A 27,378-nucleotide genomic window follows, 5' to 3' on the forward strand; every position below is an offset into this window, starting at 1 on the left:
TAATTTTAATTGGGCATGTTAATTAGGTGAGCCAGAGGGGGCTTTTGATTGCTGGACTTCAATACTTTGATAGCTGGACCTTGGTAGTCAGCCTCAGGAGGAAGTGGCCAAATAAGAGAATAGACCTTGGTAGCTAGCTTTAGAAATGTAATCTAATGGTTTTTAGCATGGCAGAGGGAATCAAGGAGAAGGGCCAGGCCTGCCAGAGCAGAGCCACAGAGCCATGGCCAACAAGCTTGAGCTGCCCAGAGTCCCTTCACAGGCTGTAGCCCTGGCACCAGTATCTAGATAAAAGCCACATACTAAAACGTATTCCTGGTCTGACTGGTGAATCTCTGAATGAGCCCAGATCCATATAGCTTTCATGAGTCCTCACACAACGGCAGGGTCTACTGCTAAAACAGCTATCAATTGTCCAATGAGTAACCCATTTCCTTTTATCCATAAGCAACCTGGTAAGCTCACTGGTTCTGTTATGGAATGATGGAATCCTCCTTTTTGTTGGTTATCAGTGCCTTTTCAGGGTGTGAAAGAGACTAGACCTTGGTCATGTCTCCTTGGAAAAGGTCACACATACTACTCTGGTTTTTAACCCCTTCTCCCTGCATCCCCCATGCTGATCCTTGGTGCCATTTCCGGAGGATGGGAACTGGGACTTCCTGCTTCTACAGGCTCCTCCTAGGAGCTAACACTGGAGCCAGGGGGATCAAAGCTGTGTAGTGAGTGTCACAAAACATCCTAGCACTAAGGAGACTGAGACGGGAACATTGTAGTAAGTTCTAGCCTGGGCTACAGTAAGAGACGTAGTCTCAAACAAGGAAATGCGCTATAAATAAATAAGATGGAGCTTCAATGGTCTGTGCATAACTGGGGGGTTGAAGGAGCCTTCCAAAGGCTGGGTTCCGGCTCCGTTCAGTCGTTGACTTGAGCTGGGCGGGGCATGCAAATAAGGACGCCGCCTGGTCTCCGCGGAACTCTGGGAACGAAAAGCGCAACAAAATCCTCTCGGCCCCCTTGGATTCCTCGGGCTTTCCCTGGCGTAAAGGTGGTGGACAGGATAGAAGAGGAGTTTCGGCGTCGGGCGCGTGTTTGCGGTCGCGCGAGTGTTGGCGACCGTGAGTTGAAGGTGTGTGTGGTGTTGAGTGTATGGGGCGTGTGGGCGCAGTTCGGTATCGCTTCTCGGCCTTTTGGCTAAGATCAAGTGTAGTATCTGTTCTTATCAGTTTAATATCTGATACGTCCTCTATCCGAGGACAATATATTAAATGGATTTTTGGAAGTAGGAGTTGGAATAGGAGCTTGCTCCGTCCACTCCACGCATCGACCTGGTATTGCAGTACCTCCAGGAACGGTGCACCCCCTCTGGGGAATAAGAGTGGTTTAAAGAAAGAACAATTTGAGAGATCTGCTTAGATCTAATAAAACCCAAGTATAGTTTCTTTAGACGTCTTATATCTCACGTAGGACCTCTTATTTCAGACTCACTGCAAGAACAAGCTAAAGAACTATATACAGTCAGGAACAAGGTGAGCCATCGCGGTTCTCAGTCCCATGATCTTAAGAGTTTTTCCTCTTCCCCTCTTCCCTGGCTGTCCTGGAGCTCACTCTGTAGACCAGGCTGGTCTCAAACTCAGAAATCCACTTACCTCTGCCTCCCAAGGGCTGGGATTAAAGGCATGCACCACCATTGCCCGGCAGGGTATGTGGACTATGCTGTCCTTCAACTCAGAGATCGTGGTACTTTAAATCTCATTTTCCGAAAGAAAAGAAAAGAAAGGAAGGGGGGAAATAAAGCCAGTATATTTTGCACCCACAATCTGAAGTTCTACAAATATTGTTAGAAAATGCAAAGGACCCAAGTCATTTTCACTTCTTAGGAAAGTCAAACAGGGACAAATGTGTCCACCAGGAGGCAGCATCTGCTCATTTCCAGCCCTAGGCTCTGGTTTTAGTTGTGATTTAGAAATGGATGGATCCTATTTGGGGAAAGCTCCGAACCTTTTCAGTACTTTGCTCCAGCACCCATTATGAGATTGTGGGTTTTCGAGACAGGGTTTCTCTGTATAGCCCTGGCTGTCCTGGAACTCACTTTGTAGACCAGGCTGGCCTCGAACTCAGAAATCCTCCTGCCTCTGCCTCCCGAGTGCTGGGATTAAAGGGGTGCACCACCACGTCCGGCTTAGATTGTGGGGTTTTGTGAGTGTCCTTCCCTCCTCCCTGTCTCTCCCTGCAACTCCTCTTCTGAAATAGGATCTTACTGTGTATCCCAGCTAGTCCAGAGTCAGGATGGTCTCAAAATCAAGACAACCTTGCTTAAGTTCCTAAGTCTTTTTTTTTTAATGTTTATTTATTATATGTCAGTACACTGTAGCTGTCTTAGACACTCCAGAAGAGGCATCTGATTTCGTTGTGAGCCACCATGTGGTTGCTGGGATTTGAACTCAGGACCTTTGGAAGAACAGTTGGTGCTTTTAAGCCATCTCACCAGCCCCAAGTTCCTAAGTCTTAAAGGCATGGTCAACCACTGTTTCTCCATTTTGTTCATGAACTGGGATTTGAAAAGTGGGTCTTGGCCAGGCTGGTCTACAGAGTGAATTTCAGGACAGTCAGGGCTACACAGAGAAACCCTGTCTCAAAAAAACCAAAATAAAAACAAACAAACAAAAGAAAGAAAAGTGGGTCTTGGAGAGGAGTGGGCATGAAGGGGGTCTTTGTGACTTCCTAGCTGATAGCTGTTCCTAACCCTCTTTGCCTCCCTGCCATTCATCTGTTCATTTAGACTTGTACTTGTGGGGACAGGAGTGGTGTCAGACTCTGTAATCTGTAAGCAGTTTAGGAAGTAGAGACAAGAGTGTGTGTGTGGGGGGGGCATGTCAAGTTCTAGGTTCTAGGCCAACTGGACCACAGAGGCCCTGTCTCAGAAGAAGACAGCAGTCATTTCCAGGGTAAGATCCACCCATTCTCTCACCCTCCCTTACCTATTACAAGGTAATATTGTCATCACTGAAACTCCTCACTGGGAGTGCCAGTCCCAGGGATAAGTAGCTTGTTTCATCCAGTGTGTTAGTGAGGGGTACATACTTACTCTGAAGTCCCAGGTTTTAGCATGCCAGGATTTGGGGTATTGAGGTTATATAAGGTATTATATCATTACTGGTTTTCTTCCCCAAAAGTCCACACACAGGGGTGGCAGGATGGCTTAACAGTTTAAGAGCACTGGCTGCCTTTCCAGAGGATCCAGATTCAATTCCCAGCACTCATGTGGTAGCTCACAACCATCCACAATTCTAATTCCAAGGATCAGATATTATCTTCTGTCCTTCAGGCTTCCACATGATACACAGACATACATGCAGACAAAACACTCATACACATAAAAGTAAAAACAAAACTTTTATTAAAAGTGTGCATTTATGAAATTGTCAGAGAATAACTAAAAGATTTAAAACAAAAACAAACAAAAAACTCCCAAGGGCTACAGAGTTGGCTCAGCAGTTAAGAGCACTGACTGCTCTTCCAAAGGTCCTGAGTTCAATTCCCAGCAACCACATAGTGGCTCACAACCATCTGTAATGGGATCTGACGCCCTCTTCTGGTGCGTCTGAAGATGGCTACAATGTACTCATATAAATAAAATAAATCTTAAAACTCCCAATGTTGACTTCATAAAGATCTGTTTATTTTACTTTATGCATATGAGCTTATCTGTCCTGATTGTATGTCTATGCCCCTTCTGTGTGCCTGGTGACCAAGGAGGTCAGAAGAGGGCATCAGATCCCTGGAACTGGAGTTTCAGATTGTTGTGAGCCACCATGGAGGTCTCCTGCAAGAGCATCAGGTGCTCTTAACCACTGAGCCAGCTTATATTATTTTATATGCATTTTTAATGTCTGTGAATGATGTGTGAATGTGTGTGTGTTCAACAGTGTGGAGGTCAGAAGACAACTCTGAGGGGATGGAACTCAGGTTGTCAGGCCTGTGGGGCCAGGGCCTTTACTGGCTAAGCCGTGTTGCTGCCCACCCCTCCCCTCAATATTTTTAGCCAGGATTTTATATAGCACAGACTGGCTTCAAGCCTATGAAATGCACAGTTACAAGTCCAGTCTTGGCCAGTCCATTACTAACAGAAGTGCCGAGGGCTAAGGACCCCCTGACAGGTAACCGCATAAGAAAGGCATGACTCCATGATCAGGGGCTCTCCTTGGTGTGATTAATCACGTCACTACTCAGGATTTCTGGCAGAGAGGAAGCCAGACACAGTGCTGTGCTCAGTGTAGCTGCAGATGAGGAGGGCAAGCTTCAGCCCTCCAGGGGTCAGAGTACTGACCACAAAGCTGGACTCTGATCTGAGTTGAAGCAGCAGTGATCATCTGTCCTACTGCCCAGACACTTACTTAACACTGGTCACTTAAATATGGTTTCAAGCCGGGCATGGTGGCACACGCCTTTAATCCCAGCACTCGGGAGGTGGATTTCTGAGTTCGAGGCCAGCCTGGTCTACAGAGTGAGTTCCAGGACAGCCAGGGGCTATACAGAGAAACCCTGTCTCGAAAAACCAAAAAACAAACAAACTATATATATATATATATATATATATATGTGTGTGTGTGTGTGTGTGTGTGTGTGTGTGTGTATACATATAGATATATAAATAATATATTCAAAGCCCCTTCTTTAAAAATGCCTCGTGAGCAATATCACCCCCCCCAAACTAAAAACAAACAACCCCTCCAAAAAAAAAAAAAAGTCCACCAGGACCTCACCGCCTCCTTTCCGTTTGTCCATTTACACCTTCTCTGCAAACATGAAAGATAAGGTGTGGAGTGAGAAAGTCCGTTTCATTTCCTTTATCAGATAGGTGACAGTTTCCATCTTGGGTGTGAATCCCTTGTGGGAGGGAGTGTTAAAAACATGGCCTGACACCTGACAACTTGTGGGTTGGGTTTTTTTTTTTTTTTCTTCAGTTTCACAGTCATTAGAACCTTTGTTCAAAACCAGGGCTGTTTGCACAATTCCTAGGTGGCGGGGTGGGTGACCTTGGACAAGTCCTGTAGTCTCTCTCTTCTTCAAAGTCTAAAGGACAAAATGCAGACGCATCTTGGAATGTTGTTTTGTTTGTTTGTTTGTTTGCTCAAGTCTGCTGGTGATTAAAGTCTCAGAGATGCTTGAGAGCAACCTGTTCTCACTGCCCAACTCCCCCGCTCCCCCATCCCTTCCTATCATCCTGATGGTATTAGGTTTTTGTTTGTTCGAATGCTTGTTTTTTGACACAGGGTCTTCTGTACCCCAGGTTTATCTCAAGCTTGCCATAAGCTGAGGTCGGCCTTGATTAAATAACTGATCTTCTTGCCTCCATCTCTCAAGTGCAGAGATTAGAGGTGCGGACCACCACCAGCAACTTTTTATTTTTGCATTTTGAATGTTCACTGTTTCACACTGGCTGCCCTGAAATTTACCAAGTAAACTGAGCTAGCCTAGAACTTTTTGCCTCCCAGTGCTGGGATCACAGGGCTACACTACGGTGCCCGATTCAGTTTTGAATTTTTTACAAAGAAAATTGTGTAGAAGCAGGCAGATCTCTGAGTTCTTGAGGCCAGCTTGGTCTGCAGAGTGAGTTCCAGGACAGCCAAAGTTAGACAGAGAAACCCTGTCTTGAAAACCAAAAACAACAAAAAGAAAAAGAAAAGAGGGGTCTGGAGAGATGGCTCAGCAGATAAGAGCACTATAACTGCTCTGCCAGAGTTCCTGACCTGAGTTCAATTCCCAGCAACCACATGGTGGCTCACAACCATCTGTAATGGGATCCGATGCCCTCTTCTGGTGTGTCTGAAGACAGCTACATACATAAAATAAATAAATCTTAAGAAAAAGAAGCTGGGCAGTGGTGGCACATGCCTTTGATCCCAGCACTTGGGAGGCAGAGGGAGGCGGATTTCTGAGTTCGAGGCCAGCCAGGGCTATACAGAGAAACCCTGTCTAGAAAAAAACCAAAAAAGCAAAAACAAAAACAAAAAATAGAGAGATAAAAGAAAACTGTGTATGGTGGTGTTCTCTGTGCCCTTGGCCTACCTACCCCATGGCTCCCCTCTTCCAGCTTTGCTATGCTCTTCTCTGCCTCAGGGCCTTAGCTACCATTCCAGTCTGTCCCATCATCCCCATTTTGGGTGTGTAAAAAAGTTACTTTCTAAGGTCTGGGTCCTAGACAAATTTCAGAAGATCTCTAGGGAATCTGGAGGCTCCTGGACTGCTCGGCAACCCATGTGGCCAATGTTGTGGTAGGGAGGCGACACAGAGGTGGCAAGGCATGCTGGTGTTAAACATGGGGAAACTTTTTTATCAGTCCTGGCTGGAGGTGGCCGGCAGGAAAGGGCTGGACTCTGCCAGTCTGGCAGTGACTTCCCCTCCTCCCTTCCCAATCCTCTTTACGCGTAGCTTTTACTGAGGGTAATCTTGTTGTCCTTTTGGTCACCTTGCCCTTTGTAACATCTCCTCCCCTTCAGGACAACCAGAACTGCGACTAACTGCTAAGCACGATGCCCCACCCAAGTGCTACATTTCTAGAGACCTTTTCAGAAACTTCTAGGTGACCCATTCTTTCCCTCTGAAATCCCTCTGAAGTCCCCATTTGATGATTTGTTAAAAAACAAAAAAAAAAAAAATTGTGTCTTCCTGAGCTGCCGCTGTCTGTCACTCATTATGGAATGTGACCTTTGAGGCTTGAGGTGTCTGTAGCCCTAGAACTCTGGCTGGTGCTGAGGAATGAGCTGTGTTTGATTACTGAGGTACTTGGGGCAGAACCCAGAGTCTGTGCATGCTGGGCAAACTCTCTGCTGCTACGCCATCATGACTGGTTCATCTGTATTTCTGAAATAGGGTCGTGTTAAGTTGCTCGTGCTGGCCTTGAACTCATGATCTAGCCTAGAGAGGTTATCCATGTCTTGTCTCCTGCCTCAGCCTCCAGAGTACCTGGGATAACACTCTGTGGTTATGCCCAGTTGAACTTTGTCTTTTAAAGTCTCTTTTATCGTGCTTTTTAGACAGCATCTCACTGTGTAATGCTGGCTGTCTAACGTAAGACTGCCTCGCCCCAGAGTCTCCCCATGAGAAGACTATTGCCAAGCAGTGAGCATCCTGGCACTGAATTCAGACAGATCTTGCTCAGCCACATATGACCTAAATGTGATCATAACTAAGTCTTTTATCCATCTGCAGCTTTCTGTACCTGTAAGAAACAGACAACAGTCCCTAACATGCTACTGTGAGGTAATGGGGTCCTCCATGCTCTATATGCAGGAAGCTGAGGCCCAAAGATTGTTAGGATGTCCAGGATAGCCTGAGCTACATAATGAGATTCCTATCTCAAAACACACACACAAAAAAACCAAATATAGCTGGATATGATGGCTCATGCCTTTAATCCTTTTTTTTCCTTTTTTTTTCCCGAGATGGTTTCTCTGTGTGGCCCTGGCTGTACTGGAACTCACTCTGTAGATCAGGATGGCCTCGAACACAGAAATCTGCCTGCCACTGCCTCCCAAGATTAAAGGCATGCACTACCACTGCCTGGTTTCATGCCTTTAATCTTAAAGGCAGAGGCAGGTGGATTATTTTGTGTATGAGGCCACCCTAGTCTACATAGTGAGTTCCAGGATAGCTAGGGTTATATAGAAAGACCCTGTCTCAAAAAATACTCCCCCCACCCCCTTATCCCTTGAAGCAATGGCTCAGTGGTTAAGAGCACTTATTACTCTTCCAGCGGACCCAGGTTCGGTTCCCAGCACCCATATGAGGCAGTCACCACTGTCTCTAATTCTGGTTCCAGGAGATCTGACATTTCCTACTGAACACATGGGCATATACTGACCCACTGGCTTAACTGACACTGAGCACTGCTGCCCTTGCAGAGGTCCTGAATCCATTTCCCAGCAACCACATGGTGGCTCACAACCATCTGTAAGGGGATCCGATGCCCTCTTCTGGTGTGTCAGCGTCCCCGTACTCCTATATACATTAAATGGGCTTAGTATTATGAATCAGCTGTATCAGAGCTCCAGGTAAATACTGCTTTGCAAACTAGATGAAGACAGTGACTTGAATGAGTACTACTGAATGAGGTAAGATACGAAAACATGTCAGAATCTCTTCGAGCAGATCTTTAGGTGGAAGGAAAGTATGGGGGGGGGGCAGCCGGATTGAGGGCAAGTGGATGGGGTAGTGTCATTATTAGACATTCCGTTCCATGCTCTCGTCAGGCGCAGCCACGCCTGTTCCTTTAGTCTGTCCCACCTCCCAGCCCTAATGAGTTCCAGGCTCTGTTCCAAATACTGAATAAGGTAGAAAAGATTAAAATAAAGCGGTTCCGGATAGAACGAGCTCTCCATTTCCAGGCTGGGGCTGCAGAGGCTGGCTCAGTCCCCGCCTCCGGGACGCTGATTGGGCCGCGTCGTGTGACGTCACGAGAGGGTTTTTAACGAGGAACCGGAGCAGCGGCACTGCAAAGTCCGCTGTGGCTGAGACGCGACGAGTCGGTGTCTGGTTGGCGTGGCTCGCGGAGAGTGCGGCTGGCTGAAGGTAAAGGAGGGTGTCTGGACCATGCAAAGGCGCCGGCTTGCGGGGCTTAGGGGAGCGGGCGTCGACCGCTGGCTGGAGAGTTGCAGGGCCGTGTGGTGGTGGTCAAAGCGCCCGCAGGGGCGTGCCACCGTTGTGGGTATGCGGTGCTTGTGGGAGCCCGACCCACATCGGTGCTCTTACTTTGGGCACACTGCCCGACCGCCTCCTTCATGCGAGATTTCTCCTCTGGGGAGTGGAGAGCACAGCTTCTGCTTTCTCTCAATCTCGGAGAGGGGTGCAGGGAAACGACCTTACTTCGGATCTTGCCTGCAAGATCCGCACCCTCGAAGATCCTAGTGCCCGAGAGTTTCTCTGACCTCAGGGCCTCTCCTAGGAGTCCCTGGGACAGGAGCACGCCTTGTTACACCTGTAGCTACTTTTTTTATTTTTTATTTTTAAGAAGAGGGGAAGGAGAAAGGCATTGGAGATGGTTTAAAAGCGCCTACCCTAAAACATGAGGACCCTAATTGGTTCCTGAGACCCACATACTCTTGTAAGTTGTCCTGACTTTAACACTCAAGCTGTGAGTGGCTTACACACACGCACAAAATATTTTTTCTTTACTTTGGAAAAAGAGGCACTTAAAAATCTTTTTTTTTTTCTTTTTTGTTTTTCTAGACAGGGTTTCTCTGTGTAGCCCTGGCTGTCCTGGAACTCACTCTGTAGACCAGGCTGGCCTCGAACTCAGAAATCCACCTGCCTCTGCCTCCCAAGTGCTGGGATTAAAGGTGTGCTCCACCACTGCTGGGGCAAACCTTGTTTTAATAAAAGGAATATTTAGAAGGGTAGGGTGCAGGTTTAGGGGAAGGACCCAAAAGTTGCAAATTCGTTTATTCTAAACCTTTCTCGTTTCTTTTTTGGCCTTGTTTAGACACCCCAGCTTGTGCTACCTGCCGTTTTAAGGTCTCCTCTTCTTGGCCTCTGCTGGAGTCCCAGACCTACTCCTGAGGTCCACCCTGCACCCTAGCTCACCATGGGGAACCACTTGACTGAAATGGCCCCTACAGCCTCGTCCTTTCTGCCGCACTTCCAGGCCCTGCATGTCGTCGTCATTGGGTTGGATTCCGCGGGGAAGACTTCCCTTCTTTACCGTCTCAAGTTCAAGGAGTTTGTCCAGAGCGTCCCCACCAAGGGCTTTAATACTGAGAAGATCCGCGTGCCCCTGGGGGGTTCCCGTGGGATCACTTTCCAAGTGTGGGATGTTGGGGGTCAGGAGAAGCTTCGGCCACTGTGGCGCTCCTACACCCGCCGGACAGATGGACTGGTGTTTGTGGTGGACTCTGCAGAGACTGAGAGGTTAGAGGAAGCCAGAATGGAGTTACACCGGATCAGCAAGGCTTCCGACAACCAGGGGGTGCCAGTGCTGGTGCTGGCCAACAAGCAGGACCAACCGGGGGCACTGAGTGCAGCCGAGGTGGAGAAGAGGCTGGCGGTCCGAGAGCTGGCAGCTGCCACGCTCACCCATGTGCAGGGCTGCAGTGCTGTGGACGGGCTGGGCCTGCAGCCAGGCCTGGAACATTTGTATGAAATGATCCTGAAGAGGAAGAAGGCACCTCGGTCGAGCAAGAAGAGACGGTGACCCGAAGCTGCCCCTACCCTACCTGCTAGGGGGTCAGTACACATTATAGTCAGGCAGGGCCCGTGACCTCTCAGCCAGCCTGGGTGCTGGATCTGTCCACCGCAAAGGACTGAAGGAGCATAGGTGGCCCTGTGCGCCGCAGGGGGGAGGGAAGATGAAGTGTCTTCATTGCCCTTCACCTGAAGAGGGTAGGGAGGGGCTGCAAGACCGGAGAAAGATGTAAATGCTAACTCTACCTCCTACCTCGGCCCTGGCTCTCCTGTCCTTCCCTGGCATTTTATTTGGAGATATATTTTTATCTTTGCAGGGGGAGGGTGTGTAGAAGGTTATCCAGAGAGTGCATTTGGGGGTGAATTGAGAACATCTCCACAGTCGAGGAGAGGGGTCTCCTCAGCTGCTCTTCTCACAGCTGTTCTGTGTCTGTGAAAATGCCAAGAATTCTCCCCACAATTGTAGATCCCCGGCCCTTTTTATAAGCCTCGAGTGTCCTCTGTATTACTGTATTTTGTTTGTTTTTTGGGTTTTTTTTTTTTTTTATCATTTGCCTGTAAGTTATTAAAGCTGGATGATTCTGGTTCTTGTTTTGATCTGGTAACTTCCTCTCACCTTCCTTAGCTAGCCCCGTGGAGTTTGGGATTTGCCTGGAGAATAGGGGAAGGGGGGGTGTTGTTTGTCTCGAGTGAGGGGGGGGGTGTTGTTTGTCTCGAGTGAACAAAACAAGCACTCACGGATTAGATACGCACTTATATGGTGGCTGGTGCCAATTCTGGAGGGTATTGACCCCTAAAACTATTGTTGCCTGACCTAGTTTAGGGGTCATGGCTCCTCTTTCTGACCCTTGCTCCTGAGACCAGGTGCTCCTAGGTCTGCCTGTGACAAAGTATCTACTGCTAGGTCTCGCTCTACCCAGGACCGGGAAGAGTCTTTCTGGCTCCATCAGCGCTTCCCTAGTAGTGTTCATGTCAGTCCGACTTCTTTCCCCTTGTACTAAGGACGTACTAAGGATGGAAAGTAATTCCTGGCCGTAAGCCACCTCTGAGAGCTCAGTCCTGCTGACTGTGGCGCTCTGGCAGCAGCTGGCGCTTCGGAGTCCTGGCTTGGCCTGGTGACTAAGTCTGAGTCTTCAGCTATGGGAACAGCAGCTCTTCTCCCAGAGGGGACAGCAGTCATAATCTACCCCACTCCCAACCTGTGAGACAAGATGGGAAGGGCACAATCTATAAAATGTTACTAGAACAAGCTAAGAGAGCTGTGGTGTGCACCTGCAGTCCTAGCAATCATCCTAGGGGCCAGAGGCAGGAGGGGTCAACCAAGGTGAGGTGAGACCCCACCACACACACACACACACACACACACACACACACACAGAGTCAGGGGTAGAAGCACAGATCAGTGTTGCCAGCTCCCGTTAATGTTGCCAGGTTCCTGAGTGAGTTCCTGCTTAGGTTTCCAGGGGCTCCACCTCCTACAGGAAGGCCAGCTGTGTCTGATAGAACAATAAGAATCTTCTAATCTTTCTGGGTGGGAGTCTTGAGAAGGCAAGGGACAGCCTTCTAGGCCCCAGTCCCACCCTCGAAAACATGAGATCCTTAGAGCCTCTTGACAGTCCTGCCCTTGGAGCTGATAACGGGGTGGGGGTGGGGGTGGGGGGTGGGGGAGCTCTCAGCAGCTCAGTGGGCGGAGGCTGCTTCAAAAGCTGAAGCTTGCTGCTGCCAAAGCCAGGGCCACCTAGATTTGTCCTCCCAAGTGAAGCGCTGGCAGGATGAGGGGTGGGGAGGGTGTGTGTGTGTGTGTGTGTGTGTGTGTGTGTGTGTGTGTGTGTGCTCGTGTGTGTGCACTGATCCGGAAGGGTGCCCGAGTGTGCGTCAGTGCCGGGGACAGCTTGATGGAGCTGCTGGGCTGGTCCTGCCTGGAACGTGCGCTACCTGACCTCTCTGACACACCTGATTGATGGCTTTCGGTCCCTTGGAACAGAGTTCTATAGGTCAGGGACAGTACCAGGATGGGAAGGACATGGCCAGAAGAAGGCTTGTCCTGGGAGATCCTTCCTCCCTGTCCCAATCCTGCTTTTATTTCTTGTTTGTTTGTTTGTTTTTAACATTTAACCATCTCTGGGATTAAGGTCTCTAGATCTGAGGAAAGACAACTGTAGGGATGTATTCCCTGCTCTCTTGCAAAGAGGCTTCTGAGGTGCCAGCTCTTGATTCTGGCTCTGCTAAATGCCATTCCATCTTGCCTATTTAGAAATAGACCCTCCTCACTCACGACCTAGCTGTAGGGCAGGTCAGAGATCATGGTCCCCAGGACCAAGCAACTGCTCCAGTCCCCCAAACCCTTGGGCTTAACTCTTGAAGGTGAGGAAGGTTGGCAGATGAGAGATGGAAAAGCCAATTGCTTTGATGGTCTGGTGGCGAGAGGGGAGCCCTGAGGAATTCCTGTTTAGCTGGGGGCTGAGAGGATCATTGGAGGCTTTGGAAATAATCCTGCCTTGGCCCATTAATGGGACTGGAGAGATGCGAAGCTGTGGTTGTCTTCCTGGGTTCTGGAAAGGAGCAGGAGACAGAGTGTCCCACTCTGCAGCCCTGCCGGGGGGGGGGGGGGATTCGGAGTTTTAAATACTGGGCTAAGGTCAAGGGATGGCATGAGCGAGGGCTGGCACGTGCGAGAGCTGGCGTGGGCTAGGGCTGGCAGCAGGCCTTAATTAGTGTGTTCTACTTTCCCTAGGAAGTATACTTTCCTCAGAGGAGACGGTCTCTGGGGCAGAAGTGGTGGCTAGAACTGGAAGCCTACACAGGGAAGTTGGAGAAGACCTGTAGGCCCAGAGTTGGGGTTCCAAACTTGCCCTTCCTCCCCCTGGCTACAAGTCTGAATGTGGAATCCATAAGAAGACCATGGTCCTTGCTTGCTTTCTCTTCTTGGAGCCTCTCGTTGTTCTTGGGGCAGAGATGGTAGTGGCTCCATTCCCTGTCTTAGGCCTCCTGTACTGCACATGCGCTCAAGGAAAAGAGGGAAAGGAGAAGGAATAGCCCTTAAGGCTCAGAGTGGGCGGGGATTTGCCCAAGGACACACAGCTACTTGTGGATACACTCAGATCCTAGTTCCCAGGCTAACAAGTTACAACCACTGATCTCTTGTTTGCCACCCCCCTTCTCTCTGGACCCCCCACTTCTTGATTAGATTAAGGCCTAGCTTTCCACTTCTCCCCTCCCTCCCTTCCTGAGGAGTGAAAGGTCTTATCTCCCAACCTAACAGAGCACTGGTCTCAAATCTGGCCAGAAGATAGGCACACACCCTCCTTTTACACAATGTATCATTAGCGTCTTAAAACATCTTCTAGGAAGCCCAACCCAAATCCAGGAGGCAGTTAAGAATCCAGCCCAACACAAAATCATAAACTTATTTGAAACATTAGAAGCTGTTTGTGCAAGTTCTAGAAATTCAGTTGTGTGGTTCTCCAGCTTTGAAATTTGCAGATGACAGCAGATGTCAGAAAGGCTGGGCTTGGTGGCACAGGCCTGATACTAGTATTTGGGAGTCAGAGTCAGACAGATCACTGTGGCCCCTTGTCTTAAAAAAAAAAAATGGACAGGTTGCAAAGAGTGGCCCACTCTCTGTCAGGGGCCTGTTTGGAGTAGGGAGTGGGCAGTACTGGAGAGGTGGCTATGAGCCACACCCCTACACCCCCATCCCTTCACCCCCTCACAAACACACAAAGCACAGTTCCTTGGAAGGAGCAGGCTGAACAAATGCCCGGGTGCTTGCTGCTGGAGTGTCTGGGTGAAGTCATAGGCTCTCCTCCCCTGGTTGAGCCAGAAGAAAAAAAAAATTTCCTTAAAAAAAAAGTGTTAGGTGTGGGTCATTGAGCTCAAGCCTCAGCACTAAGGCTGAGGCAGGAGGATCACCTTGAATTCCATGTCAAACTCACCCTAGGACCAGGTACTCATGTATCGCACACATACACACATAAGAAAAAAAAAGTTTTACTGACCATCGTCCATGACAGAGGTGATAGATCTAATCTAAACATAGGAAATGCTGGCTGTGGTGGTGCATGCATGCCGTCAATTTTAGGACTGGAGAGGCAGGTGGATTTCTGAGTTCGAGGCCCTCCTGGTCTATAGAGTGAGTTCCAAGACAGCCAGAGCTACACAGAGAAACACTATCTCAAAAAACAAAACAAGATAAGAAAAAAAAAAGAGGAAGATGAATGTAGAAAAACACCCTAATTTAAACTTACGTGCTAAACATTCTGAACAAGTTTTAAATCTATTCTTCTGCTTGTCTTTCTTTGCATATGGATAAAAAGATGTGTCTCTCTGACCATACAAGGGCTTACATAAGGTGTCCTGTTTAGCTTTGCCGTTTTCATTTATATCTTGGACATGATTCATTGCTGACACCTTTGAGTTTTCTTACTCTTTTTGATGACGACATGAAATTTCATTATGTGACTGCATCATCATTTTATTAATGAATTTATTATTGAACTCACCATGGGAATGAACTAAGAACCTCCTTGCATGGTTTTTGTTTTTTGGTTTTTTGTTTGTTTGTTGGTTGGTTGGTTTGTTTTGTACACTTGAGGAAAATTCCTTGTGCCAAAGGGATTTACATGGACAAGTTCAAGGTGGCTTAGAAGGTAGAGTCACCTGCTGCTGACCCTGACAACCTGGGTGTGACCCCCACATGAGGGAGAAAGGGGACTGGCCCCTGAAATGTATCCCTTGACCCCTGAAACGTGTCCTCAGACTTCCATAATTATACCAAGGCTCACTCGCAGACACACACATGCACATACAAAAAAGGGTTTTTATAGACAGGCAGTGGTGGCATACGCCTTTAATCCCAGCACTGGGGGGGTTGGGGGGAGGCAGAGGCAGGCGGATTTCTGAGTTCGAGGCTAGCCTGGTCTACAAAGTGAGTTCCAGGACAGTCAGGGCTATACAGAGCAACCCTGTCTCAAAAAAACAAAAAAACAAACCAAAAAAAAAAGGGGGGGTTTATTTGTTTGTTTGTTTTTTAATTATAGCAGTGTTGGGCTTGGTGGAACACACCTTTCATCTTACAGTGTGCATCTTCATGAGTTCAAGGCCAGCCTAGTCTACTTAGTGAGTTCCAGGCCAGCTATACAGTGAGATTCTGTCTCAAAAAGCAAAACAAAATAAATGAATGAACTTAATATTAGTATTTTATTTGTTTGTTTGTTTTGAGACTGGGTGTTTCTGTTTAACCGCCTGTTTTACAACAACTCCCTCTGTAGACCAGGCTGGCCTTGAACTCACAGACATCCTCCTGCCTCTACCTCCAGAATTCTGGGATAAAAGGTATGTGCCACCATGCCCTGGCTACAGTGTTGTGGGATGGTACAAGCCTTTAGTTCCAGCATTTGGGAAGCAGAGGCAGGTGTACAAGGCTAGCCTGGTCCACATAACTTTTTATTTATTTATTTATTTTATTTATTTATTATATGTAAGTACACTGTAGCTGTCTTCAGACACACCAGAAGAGGGAGTCAGATCTTGTTACGGATAGTTGTGAACCACCATGTGGTTGCTGGGATTTGAACTCAGGACCTTCGGAAGAGCAGTCGGGTGCGCTTACCTGCTGAGCCATCTCGCCAGCCCCTTGTTTTGTTTTTTAAAAGTGTGCTGAGGGTACTAAGTATTTAAGGCTCAGCCAAAATTTTGAGGGAAAGAGAAGTTTAAAGTTTATCCAACCTCACCCTCCAATGGCCGCCCTCCGGGCCTCTCCATACGGAATTGTATACATACAATACCTTTGCTTTAGAGAGGGGAGAAATATGATCAGTAGCTGGTAGAGGATTCACTCGGGTTTAGAGTGAGCTCAGTCTCGGGTTTAGAGTCTCAGTCTCACCACTGCCGGCTGCCTGGCTGGTGGCGGAGGCTGGCAGATGGTGAAGGCTCCCTAGCACCCTGCTTGTCATAAACGTCAGGCAAAGTAGGCGAAGCAAGTCCTGAAATAACTCCTGGGGTGGAGAGAACTTAGCTCAGGGAGGGAGGCTGGAACCAGAAATGTTTGCTCTCGGAAATGAACAGGGAGGGAAGCCCTAAAGAGGGAAGAGGAGGTTCTAGCCCCGCCCCTTCTCTATGACCCCCTCCTTGACCCTTCTAGTGAGGATTCCGACCAATTGCTATAGCACAAGGACTCTCTCCGCGGATCTGATTTCTAGAACACTGTAGGCTGTTCAGAGCGTGATCACCCCGGTTCACTCAGACCTCTTGGTTAGCTCTGACCCGCCTCCAGTGGAGTGGGCTAGGGTGAGGTGGGAAGGAAGGAGGCTTATCTCCTTTGTACTCTGAGCGCCCTTCCTGGTTAATCTGTGGGAAGGTCCTTGGAGGAGGGGAGAGGTTACAGCTGTTTTTAAAGTGTCTTGAAAGCAAGGTGTCTGGTCTCCCTCTCCCAGCTTGTGTGGGGATTGAACACGAGTTTAATACTGTTGAGAAACAGGCCCAGAACAAACAAACAAACAAACAAACACTTATCTTACTATTCTTACCTATGTGCCTGGTCTGTGCCTATGTGTAGGTATATGCACACAGGTGAAGGGGCCCAGCAAGGCCAGAGGTGGGGTGTGCTGGATCCTCTAGCGGTCCCTTAGAGGCAGCTATGAGTATCCTTGTGTGGATACTGGGACCAGAACTCCTTAGAGCCATCTCTTCCACTCCATCTCCAGCAGTGTTTAGTGTTAGGAATTTTCTTTGGTTCTCCTCTTGGGTTTTGACACAGGGTCTCACTATGTAGCTGAAGCTGGCAAACACACAGGGTCCACAAAGTAACGGAAAGGCAAGATGGCCTTAGCACCAGCCATGATTGTGACCAGGATATCGGTCCCTCCTCAGCCTACATCTCAATCTATAAATAAGGGCCTTGGGTGCTGTGTTGGTGGTCTTGCGTCAACTTGATACAAGCTATATTCACCCGAGAGGAGAGAACCTCAACTGAGAAACTGTCTCCATAAGACCTGGCTGTAAGCAAGCCTGTGGAGCATTTTCTTAATTAGTGATTGATGGGGGAAGGCCCCGCCCATTGTGGGTGGTGCTACTTCCTGGGCTGGTGGTTCTGGGTTCTATAAGAAAGCAGGCTGAGCAAGCCATGAGGAACAAGCCAGTAAACAGCACCCCTCCATGGCCTCAACATCAAATCCTACCCTGTTTGAGTTCCGGTCCTGACGTACTCCCATGATAAACAGTGCTGTGGAGGTGGAAGCCAAATAAACCCCTTTCCTCCCTAGCCCCACATTGCTTTTGGTCACGGTGTTTCATCTCAGCAATAGTAACCCTAATGGAAGCAGGTTAGCAATATCAATTCTCTCTTTCTGTCCCACCCCCCTTGTTTGTTTGTTTGTTTTACCAAGGTCTTATGTAGCCCAGGCTGGCTTCGGACTTGCCATGTAGCCCAACAATGGCCTTCTCCCCCAGCCTCTCAAGTGCTGGGATTTCAGGTGCCTCACACCACCAAGCTCAACTTAAACCCCGCATAGGGTTGTTCTTTTCTGAGAGAGCATCTCCCAGTGTGACTCTGGGGGACCTGGAGCTTGCCATTGGCCAGGGGCTTATGTTGTCATTGCTTGTTTTATTTTTATGCTACTAGGGATTGACCCCAGGGCTTCATGGATGCTTGGAGAACATTCTCACCACTCCTCTCCCAGCTCCTGGTATGGTTTATAGTTGTCGGTAAGAGGAGGAAGGAAGCCGGAAGCAGGGCGGTGGTGGCGCTCGCCTTTAATCCCAGCACTCGGGAGGCAGGTGGATCTCTGAGTTCGAGGCCAGCCTGGTCTACAGAGTGAGTTCCAGGACAGCCAGGGCTACACAGAGAAACCCTGTCTCAACCACCCCCCACAAAAAAGAGGAGGAAGTATTCTCATTCCTCCCCCCCCCATCTTATCACCCTGTGAAATGACCTTATTTTGGGCTAGGTTTGTTTACCACCTAGGCAGGAACCTAGTCTGCTCACTGCTCTGTCCCCCAAGAATTATCTATCTCTGGGACACTGGGTGTCCCCAAGGGACTGGGAAGGGGGGCTAGGAAATTATTTTAGTTTATAAGAGCTGACAGGCCCCAGGAAGGACAGCCAGTAAAAAAGATTGGACAGCGCGTATCCTGAAAGGCTTCCAGGAGGAGGAGAGGCAAAGAAAATAACTCAGAGCCAGGACAAAACATTCCTACTAGGGAGGGACCCTGAGCATGTCCTGGCTCTGCCAGTCACTGAGGAGAAAGACCTAAGTCTGAAGGTTAAAACACAGTTTCATTCCACCCTTTCTGGTAATTAATTACCTAGCCTGGGACACTCCTCAGAGACTGTCCACCACTCCCCTCCCCCAGCTCTTCCCACTGTCACCTGAGGACATTCAAGTTCTGTGAGGTTCCTGAGACGCTCAACTATTGGGCCAACAAGATGCTCGGTAGGTAAAGGTGGCTGTGGAACAAGGACAAGTCAAAGGACTTGGATTCAATCCCTAAGACACATGGTGGGAGGGAAGAACTGATACACACACACACACACACACACACACACACACACACCACACACACACACCACACACACTGTACCACACCACACACACCAAAACCACACAATACAATAAATGAAGTATAATTTAAAAATTAGGGACTGGTGAGATGGCTCAGCGGTTAAGAGCACTGACTGCTCTTCTGAAGGTCCTGAGTTCAAATACCAGCAACCACATGGTGGCTCATAACCACCCATAATGAGATCTGACGCCCTCTTCTGGAGTGTCTGAAGATAGCTACAGTGTACTTAATTATAATAATAAATAAATCTTTGGGCCGGAGTGAGCGGGGCCGATGGGTCAGTGATTAAGAGCATTGGCTGCTCTTCCAAAAGATGGGGTTTGATTCTTGGCACCCACATGGAGGCTTACAATTAGAGAGTTCTTTGCTGTCAGCCTGAACCACGTGAAACCCTATATCAAAAGCAAACAAGCAAGTTATTAATTAATTACTCTTATTTATTTGTTTTTCTTTTTTTTTATTTGTTTATTATATGTAAGTACACTGTAGCTGTCTTCAGACACTGCAGAAGAGGGCATCAGATTTTGTTACAGATGGTTGTGAGCCACCACGTGGTTGCTGGGATTTGAACTCGGGACCTTTGGAAGAGTAGTCGGCACTCTTAACCACTGAGCCATCTTGCCAGCCCCTTATTTGTTTTTCTAAAACAGGATTTCTCTGTGTATCCCTGGCTGTCCTGGAACTCACTCTGTAGACCAGGCTGGCCCTGAACTCACAGAGATCCTCCTGCCTTTGTCTCCTGAATGCTGGGGTTAAAGGAGTGTACCACTACCTCCCAGCTTACTAATTACTTTTAAAAGTTAGTTTAATTTTATTTTTATTGTTTTTTTTTCTTTTTAAAATTGTTATTTAAATGTTTGTTTTTACATAAGGTCTCACTGTGAGGGTGGCCTGGAACTCTTCATATAGCCCAGGCTAGCCTAAATGAATGAAGATCTATCTGGTTCTTTCTCCAGAGTGCTGGGATTAAAGTCCCGAGGTACCGTGCTTGACCTCACCTGGTTTTTGTTTCTTTATTTACGTGTTTATTTGTTTATTTGGCTTCTTTTGAGGCGGTGTCTCCTGTGGCATCTAGTTTACTTTGTAGCTGATGTAAAACTCCTAATCCTCCTGCCTCCGTCTCTCAAGTGCAGTGCTTACAGACATGGTCGTATTTTCCCCTTCTTATCTGTCTTCTTCATTTTTTTTTTTTTTTTTTTTTTTTGATACTGGAATTCAGCCATGGCCTTTCAAAAGCTAGGCAAGCCTGTGCCACCGAGTGACATCCCCGGCCCACATCTCTTTCTTTTTAACCTTTAAAGGACATGGCTGCCAGAGCTGGAGGTGTGGCTAGGTGATAATTTGTCTAGGGAGTTCAAGGCCCTACGTTCGATCTCAGCACCTTAAGGAAACAAAAAAGAATATGGCTTCCAGAAATATAAAAATCGCACACATGGGTCATGCTATGTGCCTGTGCTAATGTGGGACTAGATATTTGGGGATGAGTCAAAGATGCGATGTTTTTCCTCTCCTCTGAAGTTAGAGGAGAAACAGGCCCAAACCATAGCTGTCCAGGAGAGATCACAGGGAGGCCTCTTGGCAGAGAGAACTGAAAAAACTCGAAAGGTCTGCCTGCTCCCCTTCCTGGAAAGCTCTTGGGTAGCAGCAGGTTCTGCCTATCTTGAGTGATTTTAAGATATCTTCAAACTAAGGTCTTCCATGACCCCTGACTCAAACTTAGTTAGGCAGTGATCTTCCAAGTTCCTTTTTTTTTTTTTTTTGTTTTTTGTTTTTTTGTTGTGTCTTGTTTTGTTTGAGACAAGGTCTCACTGAATATATAGCCTTGTCTGTCCTGGAACTTGCTATGTAGACCAGACTGGCTTCAAATTCCCAGAGATTGCCTCTGTTCCCTGAGCGCGCAGATTAAAGGTGTGCGCCACCACGCCCCGATCTTTCGGGGTGATTTTATTCTACAGTCACTTCTCAACTCCACCTGCCGACAAGCCCAGATTTGTGACATCCACTGAAAATTCCAAACGTGATTTTTACCCAATAGTGCCCAATCTTTCATCAGCCGGCTGGAGCAGCAGCTGCAGTGCTGACAGCCTGAGCTTGCATCACTCTGCCCCTCCAGACCCAACCTACGAGGGGCTGGAGACGCAAGAGGGCTCGGAGAGGCTTCCCCTAGGAGGAGGATGCTGGGTGTCTGAGGAATCCACAGACTGGATTATCTGCCTCTGATTTTACACAGACATAGGCAGGTAGTTTATAAGTAAGCTGGAAGACAGCATGTGTCGTGCATGCATGCCTGTGTGTGTGCTGTGGTGTGTGGTGTGTGTGTGTGTGTGTGTGTGTATGTGTATATGTGTGGGTGGTGTGTGTGTGTGTATGCACATGTGTTGAGTAGACAGGGTAGTGCTAGACTAAGCCCTCCACCCCATTAATCTACCACCCAGAGCATAATTCCAATCACATTGTTTCTTTGTTTTTTTTTTTTTAAGATTTTTGTTTATTTATTATTATAAGTAAGTACACTGTAGCTGTCTTCAGACACACCAGAAGATGGCGTCAGATTCCATTATGGGTGGTTGTGAGCCACCATGTGGTTGCTGGGATTTGAACTCAGGACCTTTAGGAAGAGCAGTCAGTGCTCTTACCCGCTGAGCCATCTCACCTGCCCCCCCAATCACATTGTTGATCAGTCATGTGCACTCAATATTATTTGGTGTTAGGGATCTGACACATTCTAGCCACCGGAGATATGGAGTAATTTTTATACAGAGATATGTGAGTACTCATAGCTCTTGCAAGGACCTGGGTTGTATTCCCGGTACCCAGAGCCATGCATAACTCCAGTTGTTATGGTAGCTCAGAGCCATGCATAACTCCAGTTGTTGTGGAGATCCACTGGGCACTGATACATTCTCATATAAATGTAAAATAAAAGAAATAAAATGAATAAAATAAAAAGCAGTGGATCTGGGGGCTAAGAGCTTAGCTTGGTTGTGGAGTGCATGCTCACTGCACACAGGGCGGTAGGTTCCATCTCATCTGCGTAAAGGAGAAAATTGTCTCTGACCTGGCTTTCCCCATGGAGAGACAAGCAAGGGTCACTGGTTTATGGCAGTGCAGATTCTCAAGGGAAAGGAAGGGAAGTGAAACGGGCTACAGGAGCTAAGCAAGACTGCCCTTCACAGCTCTCAGCTTGGGTTTCGTTTGCTTACTGGCCCTGCTGAAAGCTTTGGAGATGCATTCCAGAAAGAATTCTGCCCTGGCTCATGGTTCACACTTGTGACTCCAACATCCAGGCTACAGAAACCAGAGGATGGCTGTACATTCAGGGCCAGGTTGGGCTACGTAGTGAGACTATGTCTTAGAGACAGTCTTTTAAGGGAAAGAAAGGAGAAAAACTGCAAGGTGACCCAAGCCTGTAACCCCAGCAAGGGGAACATACGTATAGGAGCACCGGGAGTTTGGCCAGACTTGGCTACATAGTGAAGTTGGGGTTAGCCTGGGCTATGGGACATCCTGATCAAAGAAAAACAGGCAAACAAATAAATACATAGAAACAAAATAAGCTGGATGTGGGGAAGCAATCCTGTAATCATAGCACTAGGGAGGTAGAAGCAGGAAGAATAGGAGTTCAAGGTCCTTTGCTATACACTAAGTTTGAGGCCATTATTGGTGTACATGAGACCCAGCTCAGTCACATCTGTCTGTCGGCTCACGCACACTGCCCAGAGGAAGGCTCGTCTCTTACACCTGTGCCATCAGATGACAAGCTACTATTTGCTCTGAGCATTCTCTAGGCCACGGGCAAGTGGCCAGAGAATACCCCTGGCCAGTATAGGGGCTCTAGGTGGAGCCTCAAAGGCTGGAGTGGGCAAGGCCCAGTCTGGATCACTGCTCCTATGTTGCAGTTCGCGCCTCTCAGGACTCTCACTGGCCCTCGTCTGAGCTCATCCGACATCATTCCATCCTTGTTCCCAAGCCCTGGTCACTGCCTAGGATCCAGCCTGGTTGCACTTGGAAGTCTGGATAAAGCCCTGAGCTTCTTGGAGAGCCACCAGGGAGTTGGAATTCTGGACTTTCCCTTGCTCATCTCCCTTGCTTGCTCAGTGTGTCCTTCCTTCGTGGCCACAGCAGAAGGTTTTGGGGTCCCAGGGAAGACCAGACACTCACTCCTCTTTGACTTTTTTTTTTTTTTTAAACTGGTTACATCCAGCCTCGCTTCCTGTCAGAGAATGGATGGCCCAGGGGCAATTCACACTCCTCCTCCGACCTGACCACCCCAGGCTCAAATCCTACTCAGACATCACAGGACACAGTCCCTTGACCGGAAGGGTGGGCCTGGCCTGGTTTCCTTTGAGACTTTAGATCAGAAAAGACACCTCCTTTCCTGGTCCTTTCCCTGTCACCGCCTAAGGGCTAAGCTGGTGGGAAAGTAGAAGGGCAGAGAGTTCAGTGGGAGAGGTGGGCACGGGGCTGGGGGGGGGCTGGGGGGGTCGGGGGGAGGTGGGGGGTGGGGGGGTGGGAGTGGAGTGGGGGGTGGAGGAGGGATGGGCATGGGGGTGGGACTGACTTTTGAGCTTTCCTTTTCTTTTGCCCCAGTCCTATCTAAAGGAGCCAGAATCCTGAGGCAAGAGACAAAGGAGAAACAAAGAACACTGTCTGGGCATGTGGCTGCTGCTTTACGTTTGATATTAAATCAGGGGGTTTCAGTGTCATGTCTTCATAGCCTTCCTGTCCTTTGGACATTAGCATTTGGTGGGCCTGTGGTAGGTGTGCCTCACAGATACAAACACACACACACACACACACACACACACACACACACACACACACACCCTTACATTATTGAAACCAGAGCTGCTGCCTCCCGGGAGAGGGGTGGTCACATACCTGTCCTCCTGGGAGGTGACACTTCCACTACACCTCCACAGGTTTCATGTGAGCCTCACCCTACCTTTGGCCTAGTGCTATCAGGGTGGGCAGCAGGGATGTAAGAATTGAGCTGGCCTAGTGCCAACAAGCAGGACACTCTTAGCTGCCCCTGGACATGCCAACAAAGCAACTCACTGCCAAGAGCTAAACCTGATTGAAACTCAGCTGAGAGCCCAGAAGCAGGGTCTGACCTTGGATTGCTGGATGAGCCTCAGGGGTGACTGAGAAATACACCCCAGAGATCTCTTGAGGATTGGAGAGGGCCCCAGGCACCCCAGTGAGTTGCCCAGAATAAAGCTTGGGGTCTTGGCTGGACACAATGAGACTGGTAGCCCAAAGTATTTGCCATCTCTGAACCAGGAGAAGGGCCAGCCCAGCTGGGTGTGTCTTCACCCCATTAGGCAGGGGCTGGGACTGTAATTGCTCTAATTCCTTGATGAGTGCAATTTGCAGCCGGCTCCTCTCTGTGTGACAGGCCTCAATTAAAGCTGCCAAGGGACCTGGGGGCTGGCTGCTGTCTCCCTCTCCTTCGCCTGGTCTCCCCACCCCCAAACAAGAGGGGTTCTTAAGACTAGTTAGTTGAACCTCCATTTACATCTGGAGAAAGAAATTTAGAAGAAACAGTGCTAGAGAAAGAGAAAGATTTGAAATGGTGGGTCATTATTTCTTTGATACGGATCTCTATTCCTGGGTGACCTAGAACTTACTATATACAGGCAAGTGGGGATTCTCCTGAACCTGCCTCCCAAGGGCTGGAATTACTGACAGGAGTCTCTATGGCCTTGCTGTTGTTGTTGTTGCTGCTGCTGTTGCTTGTGTAGTTGTTGTTTTTACAGGTTGTAGCTAAGGATAACCTCGAGTTACTACCGATCCTTCTGTCTCTGCTTCTGCTGTGCTGAGTTACAGGCTGGGCCACCACATTTGGTTTTCTGTAGTGCTTGGGACTGAACCCAGGCACTCTAGGCAAGCTCTGTACCAACTGAACCATAGCCAGCCCCTTGATGACATTATTATTATTGTTATTATTACTATTCGTCTTTTAAAAGACACAGTGTCACTGTGATCCTTACTCAGCCTTCTCAGCCTTTTAAAATTTTGTCTTTCTTTTTTTTTCCTCATTCACCCTGGAAGAAGGTTAGTGCCAATCCCACCACTAATATTCATGTCCCTTGGCAGTGCCTGGCACAGGGTAAGCAATGGACAATGTTTTGAACATTTATTTATTTATTTACTTACTTATTTATTGAGACAGGGTTTCCTGCCTCTTGAGTGCTGGGATTAAAGGTGTGCATCACCAGGGACTCAGTCAAAATTTTTATTTTATTTTATTTTATTTTAAGACAGGTTATCACCATGTAGCCATAGCTGACCTAGCTATGTATATGTATACAAGGCTGGCCTTGAACTCAGAGATCACCTGCCTCTGCCTCACCAGTCTATTGTCATGCCAGGATGGATAATGAATGGATGGATGGTTGGGTGAATGGATAGATGAATGGGTGGGTGGATGGATGGATGGATAGATAGGTGGATGGGTGGTAGATGGATGGATTAGAAAGTGAATAGGGGGCCTGGTGAGATGGCTCAGCGGTTAAGAGCACCACTGCTCTTCCAAAGGTCCCAAGTTCAAATCCCAGCAACCACATGGTGGCTCACAACCATCTGTAATGAAATCTGATGCCCTCTTCTGGAGTGTCTGAAGACAGCTACAGTGTACTCACATATAATAAATAAAATAAATCTTTAAAAAAAAAAAGAAAGAAAGTGAATAGGGCAATACTTGCACAGAGAGGAAGGTAAAGGCTGAGTTGGGCTGGAACAACTGGGCTGCGTTTGGATGGGTTTCTTCTGCATCGGCGTTCCCATCCCCCACCACTGCTTTTTGCTTGACTTTGTGAGTCGCTAACACACCTTCATTTAGACTCAAGAGCCAAAGAAGGAGCCAATCAGAAGTTAGGTAAAAAGTGTCGCTCTAGAATAATTTATGCCCTTGCTTCTTTCCACAGAAAGTTAATGTTAAACTGCACAAACACAATATTTGATGAAAATACTTCAAACAGACAGCTGATAGCAGTGACGAAGACTGTCTGCAAATAAAACTGTTTAAAAATATCAGACAAGGGAGGGAGTAGGAGGCACACACACAAAGAGAGAGTGAGCGTTTGGTGTCTTAGCTAATCAGAGCACCAGGACCAGAAAGGCAGGAGTTACAATGGGAAGCATCTTAGTGGGGCTCCCCAGGGGTCAGGAACAAAAGTTCATGGGGTAGAAAGTTTCTAAATAGATAGAGGGTTGGTGAGATTTAGTGGGAAAGATGCTCGTAGCCAAGCCTGATGACCCAAGTTGGATCTGCATGAATTGACTTCTGTAAGTTATCCTTTGATCTCCACTTGTGCAGTGCGAGTGCTCGAGCGTGGGTCCGTGAGTGGGTGCGTGTGTGTGTGTGTGTGTGTGTGTGTGTGTGTGTGTACATGTACTTGTCTGCGATGGGAAGATCTATACTTCCCAAATGGCTATATACCTTTAATACTGTTCATGACCTTTTTTTTTGAGACAGAGTCTTATTGTGTACCCCTGACTGGCCTGGAACGTGTTATGTAGTCCAAGTTAGACTCAAACTCATGGAGATCTATCTGCCTTTGCTTCCTGAGTACTGGGATTAAACATGGCCTCTGTTCTCACATGTGGGTGTGTGGAGGCATGGTCCATCTCACAGTGTGTATGTAGAGGGCAGAGGGGACGTTTTAGGAGTCTGTTCTCTCCTTCCATCATGGCTTCCAGGGACAGACATCAGTTGCCTGTCAGGCTTGTGAAGTAAGGAAATCTTTATACACTGTGAAGTAAGGGATCTTTATGCACCGAGCCATCTTCCTGGCCTGCCCCTACTTTTTGTTTAGCAACAGTATTTTTTAAGCCTCTATTCGGACAAGGGTCAGACTAAGCACTTTCTATTGTGTTATCTACCCATCAGGCCCCAGGGAAGGAAGCCCAGGGTACATGCCCTATTTTTCTCCTCCTGGGTGATCTCATCCATACCCATGGTTTTAACTACATGACTCCCAAGCCTTCTCTCCTCCCAGACAAGCCCCACCTTACTTCTTTGCTGATTTTCAGTTCCTGGCTATCCCTGGGTACCTGAAACCAGTAGCAGGTCTTGCCTGGGCTTCCTGTAAGCTTGATCTTTCCCCATCTCTATTCATAGCACCCTTGTCCACTCAACATCTATTTCAGAACCTGGCACCCTCTTCTCCTCTTCCCCCCTCTCCCACTCCCATGCCTGTCACTATGACCAGTAAACCAACTTGTTGAAGAGCCGAAAATCTCTACCTCTCTTTCTTGCACGTAAAACTCTTGAATTCAGGTTCCCCTGCCCCGATTTTCTCTGGGTTACCATCCAAGTTCCGTCACCTCTAATTCTCCTGTCTTGTGCCCTGGGTTGGTTTCCAGGCAAAAAATTTCAAAATAAAAGTCTAGTCAGGCACATATATCCTAAATCCTTTTTGATAAAGCCTCAGATGCATGTGAGTGTGTGTGTGTGTGTGTGTGTGTGTGTGTGTGTATGCAAAGGCAGTACCTCATTCTGCAGAGCTTGGACTGGCATCAAATTCTCTGCTACCCAGGCTGGTCCTGAACTTTGGTTGTATTTTATTGCTGCTGCTGCTGTTGTTTTTGGTCCCCTCACCTAAAAGTTGCACCCCAGGGAGGTATCCCATT

At 48.0% G+C, this 27,378-nt stretch overlaps 1 protein-coding gene and 1 non-coding gene across 2 annotated transcripts; both read left to right on the top strand.

The window, feature by feature from the left end:
• Window positions 1-1,171: 1,171 nt before the first annotated feature.
• Rnu2-10 (U2 small nuclear RNA 10) lies at window positions 1,172-1,358 on the top strand. The gene has a single exon (NR_004414.1). It is a non-coding gene; the product is annotated as a U2 small nuclear RNA 10 (small nuclear RNA).
• Window positions 1,359-8,474: 7,116 nt separating this feature from the next.
• On the top strand, window positions 8,475-10,766 carry Arl4d (ADP-ribosylation factor-like 4D). Its single transcript, NM_025404.3, has 2 exons — window positions 8,475-8,571; window positions 9,482-10,766. Exon 2 carries the CDS (start codon window positions 9,584-9,586, stop codon window positions 10,187-10,189), a length of 606 nt encoding a protein of 201 aa, NP_079680.1. The 5' UTR covers window positions 8,475-8,571; window positions 9,482-9,583; the 3' UTR covers window positions 10,190-10,766.
• The last annotated feature ends 16,612 nt before the right edge of the window (window positions 10,767-27,378 follow it).

Source organism: Mus musculus, chromosome 11, assembly GCF_000001635.26.
Source record: "Mus musculus strain C57BL/6J chromosome 11, GRCm38.p6 C57BL/6J".
NCBI lineage: Eukaryota > Metazoa > Chordata > Mammalia > Rodentia > Muridae > Mus > Mus musculus.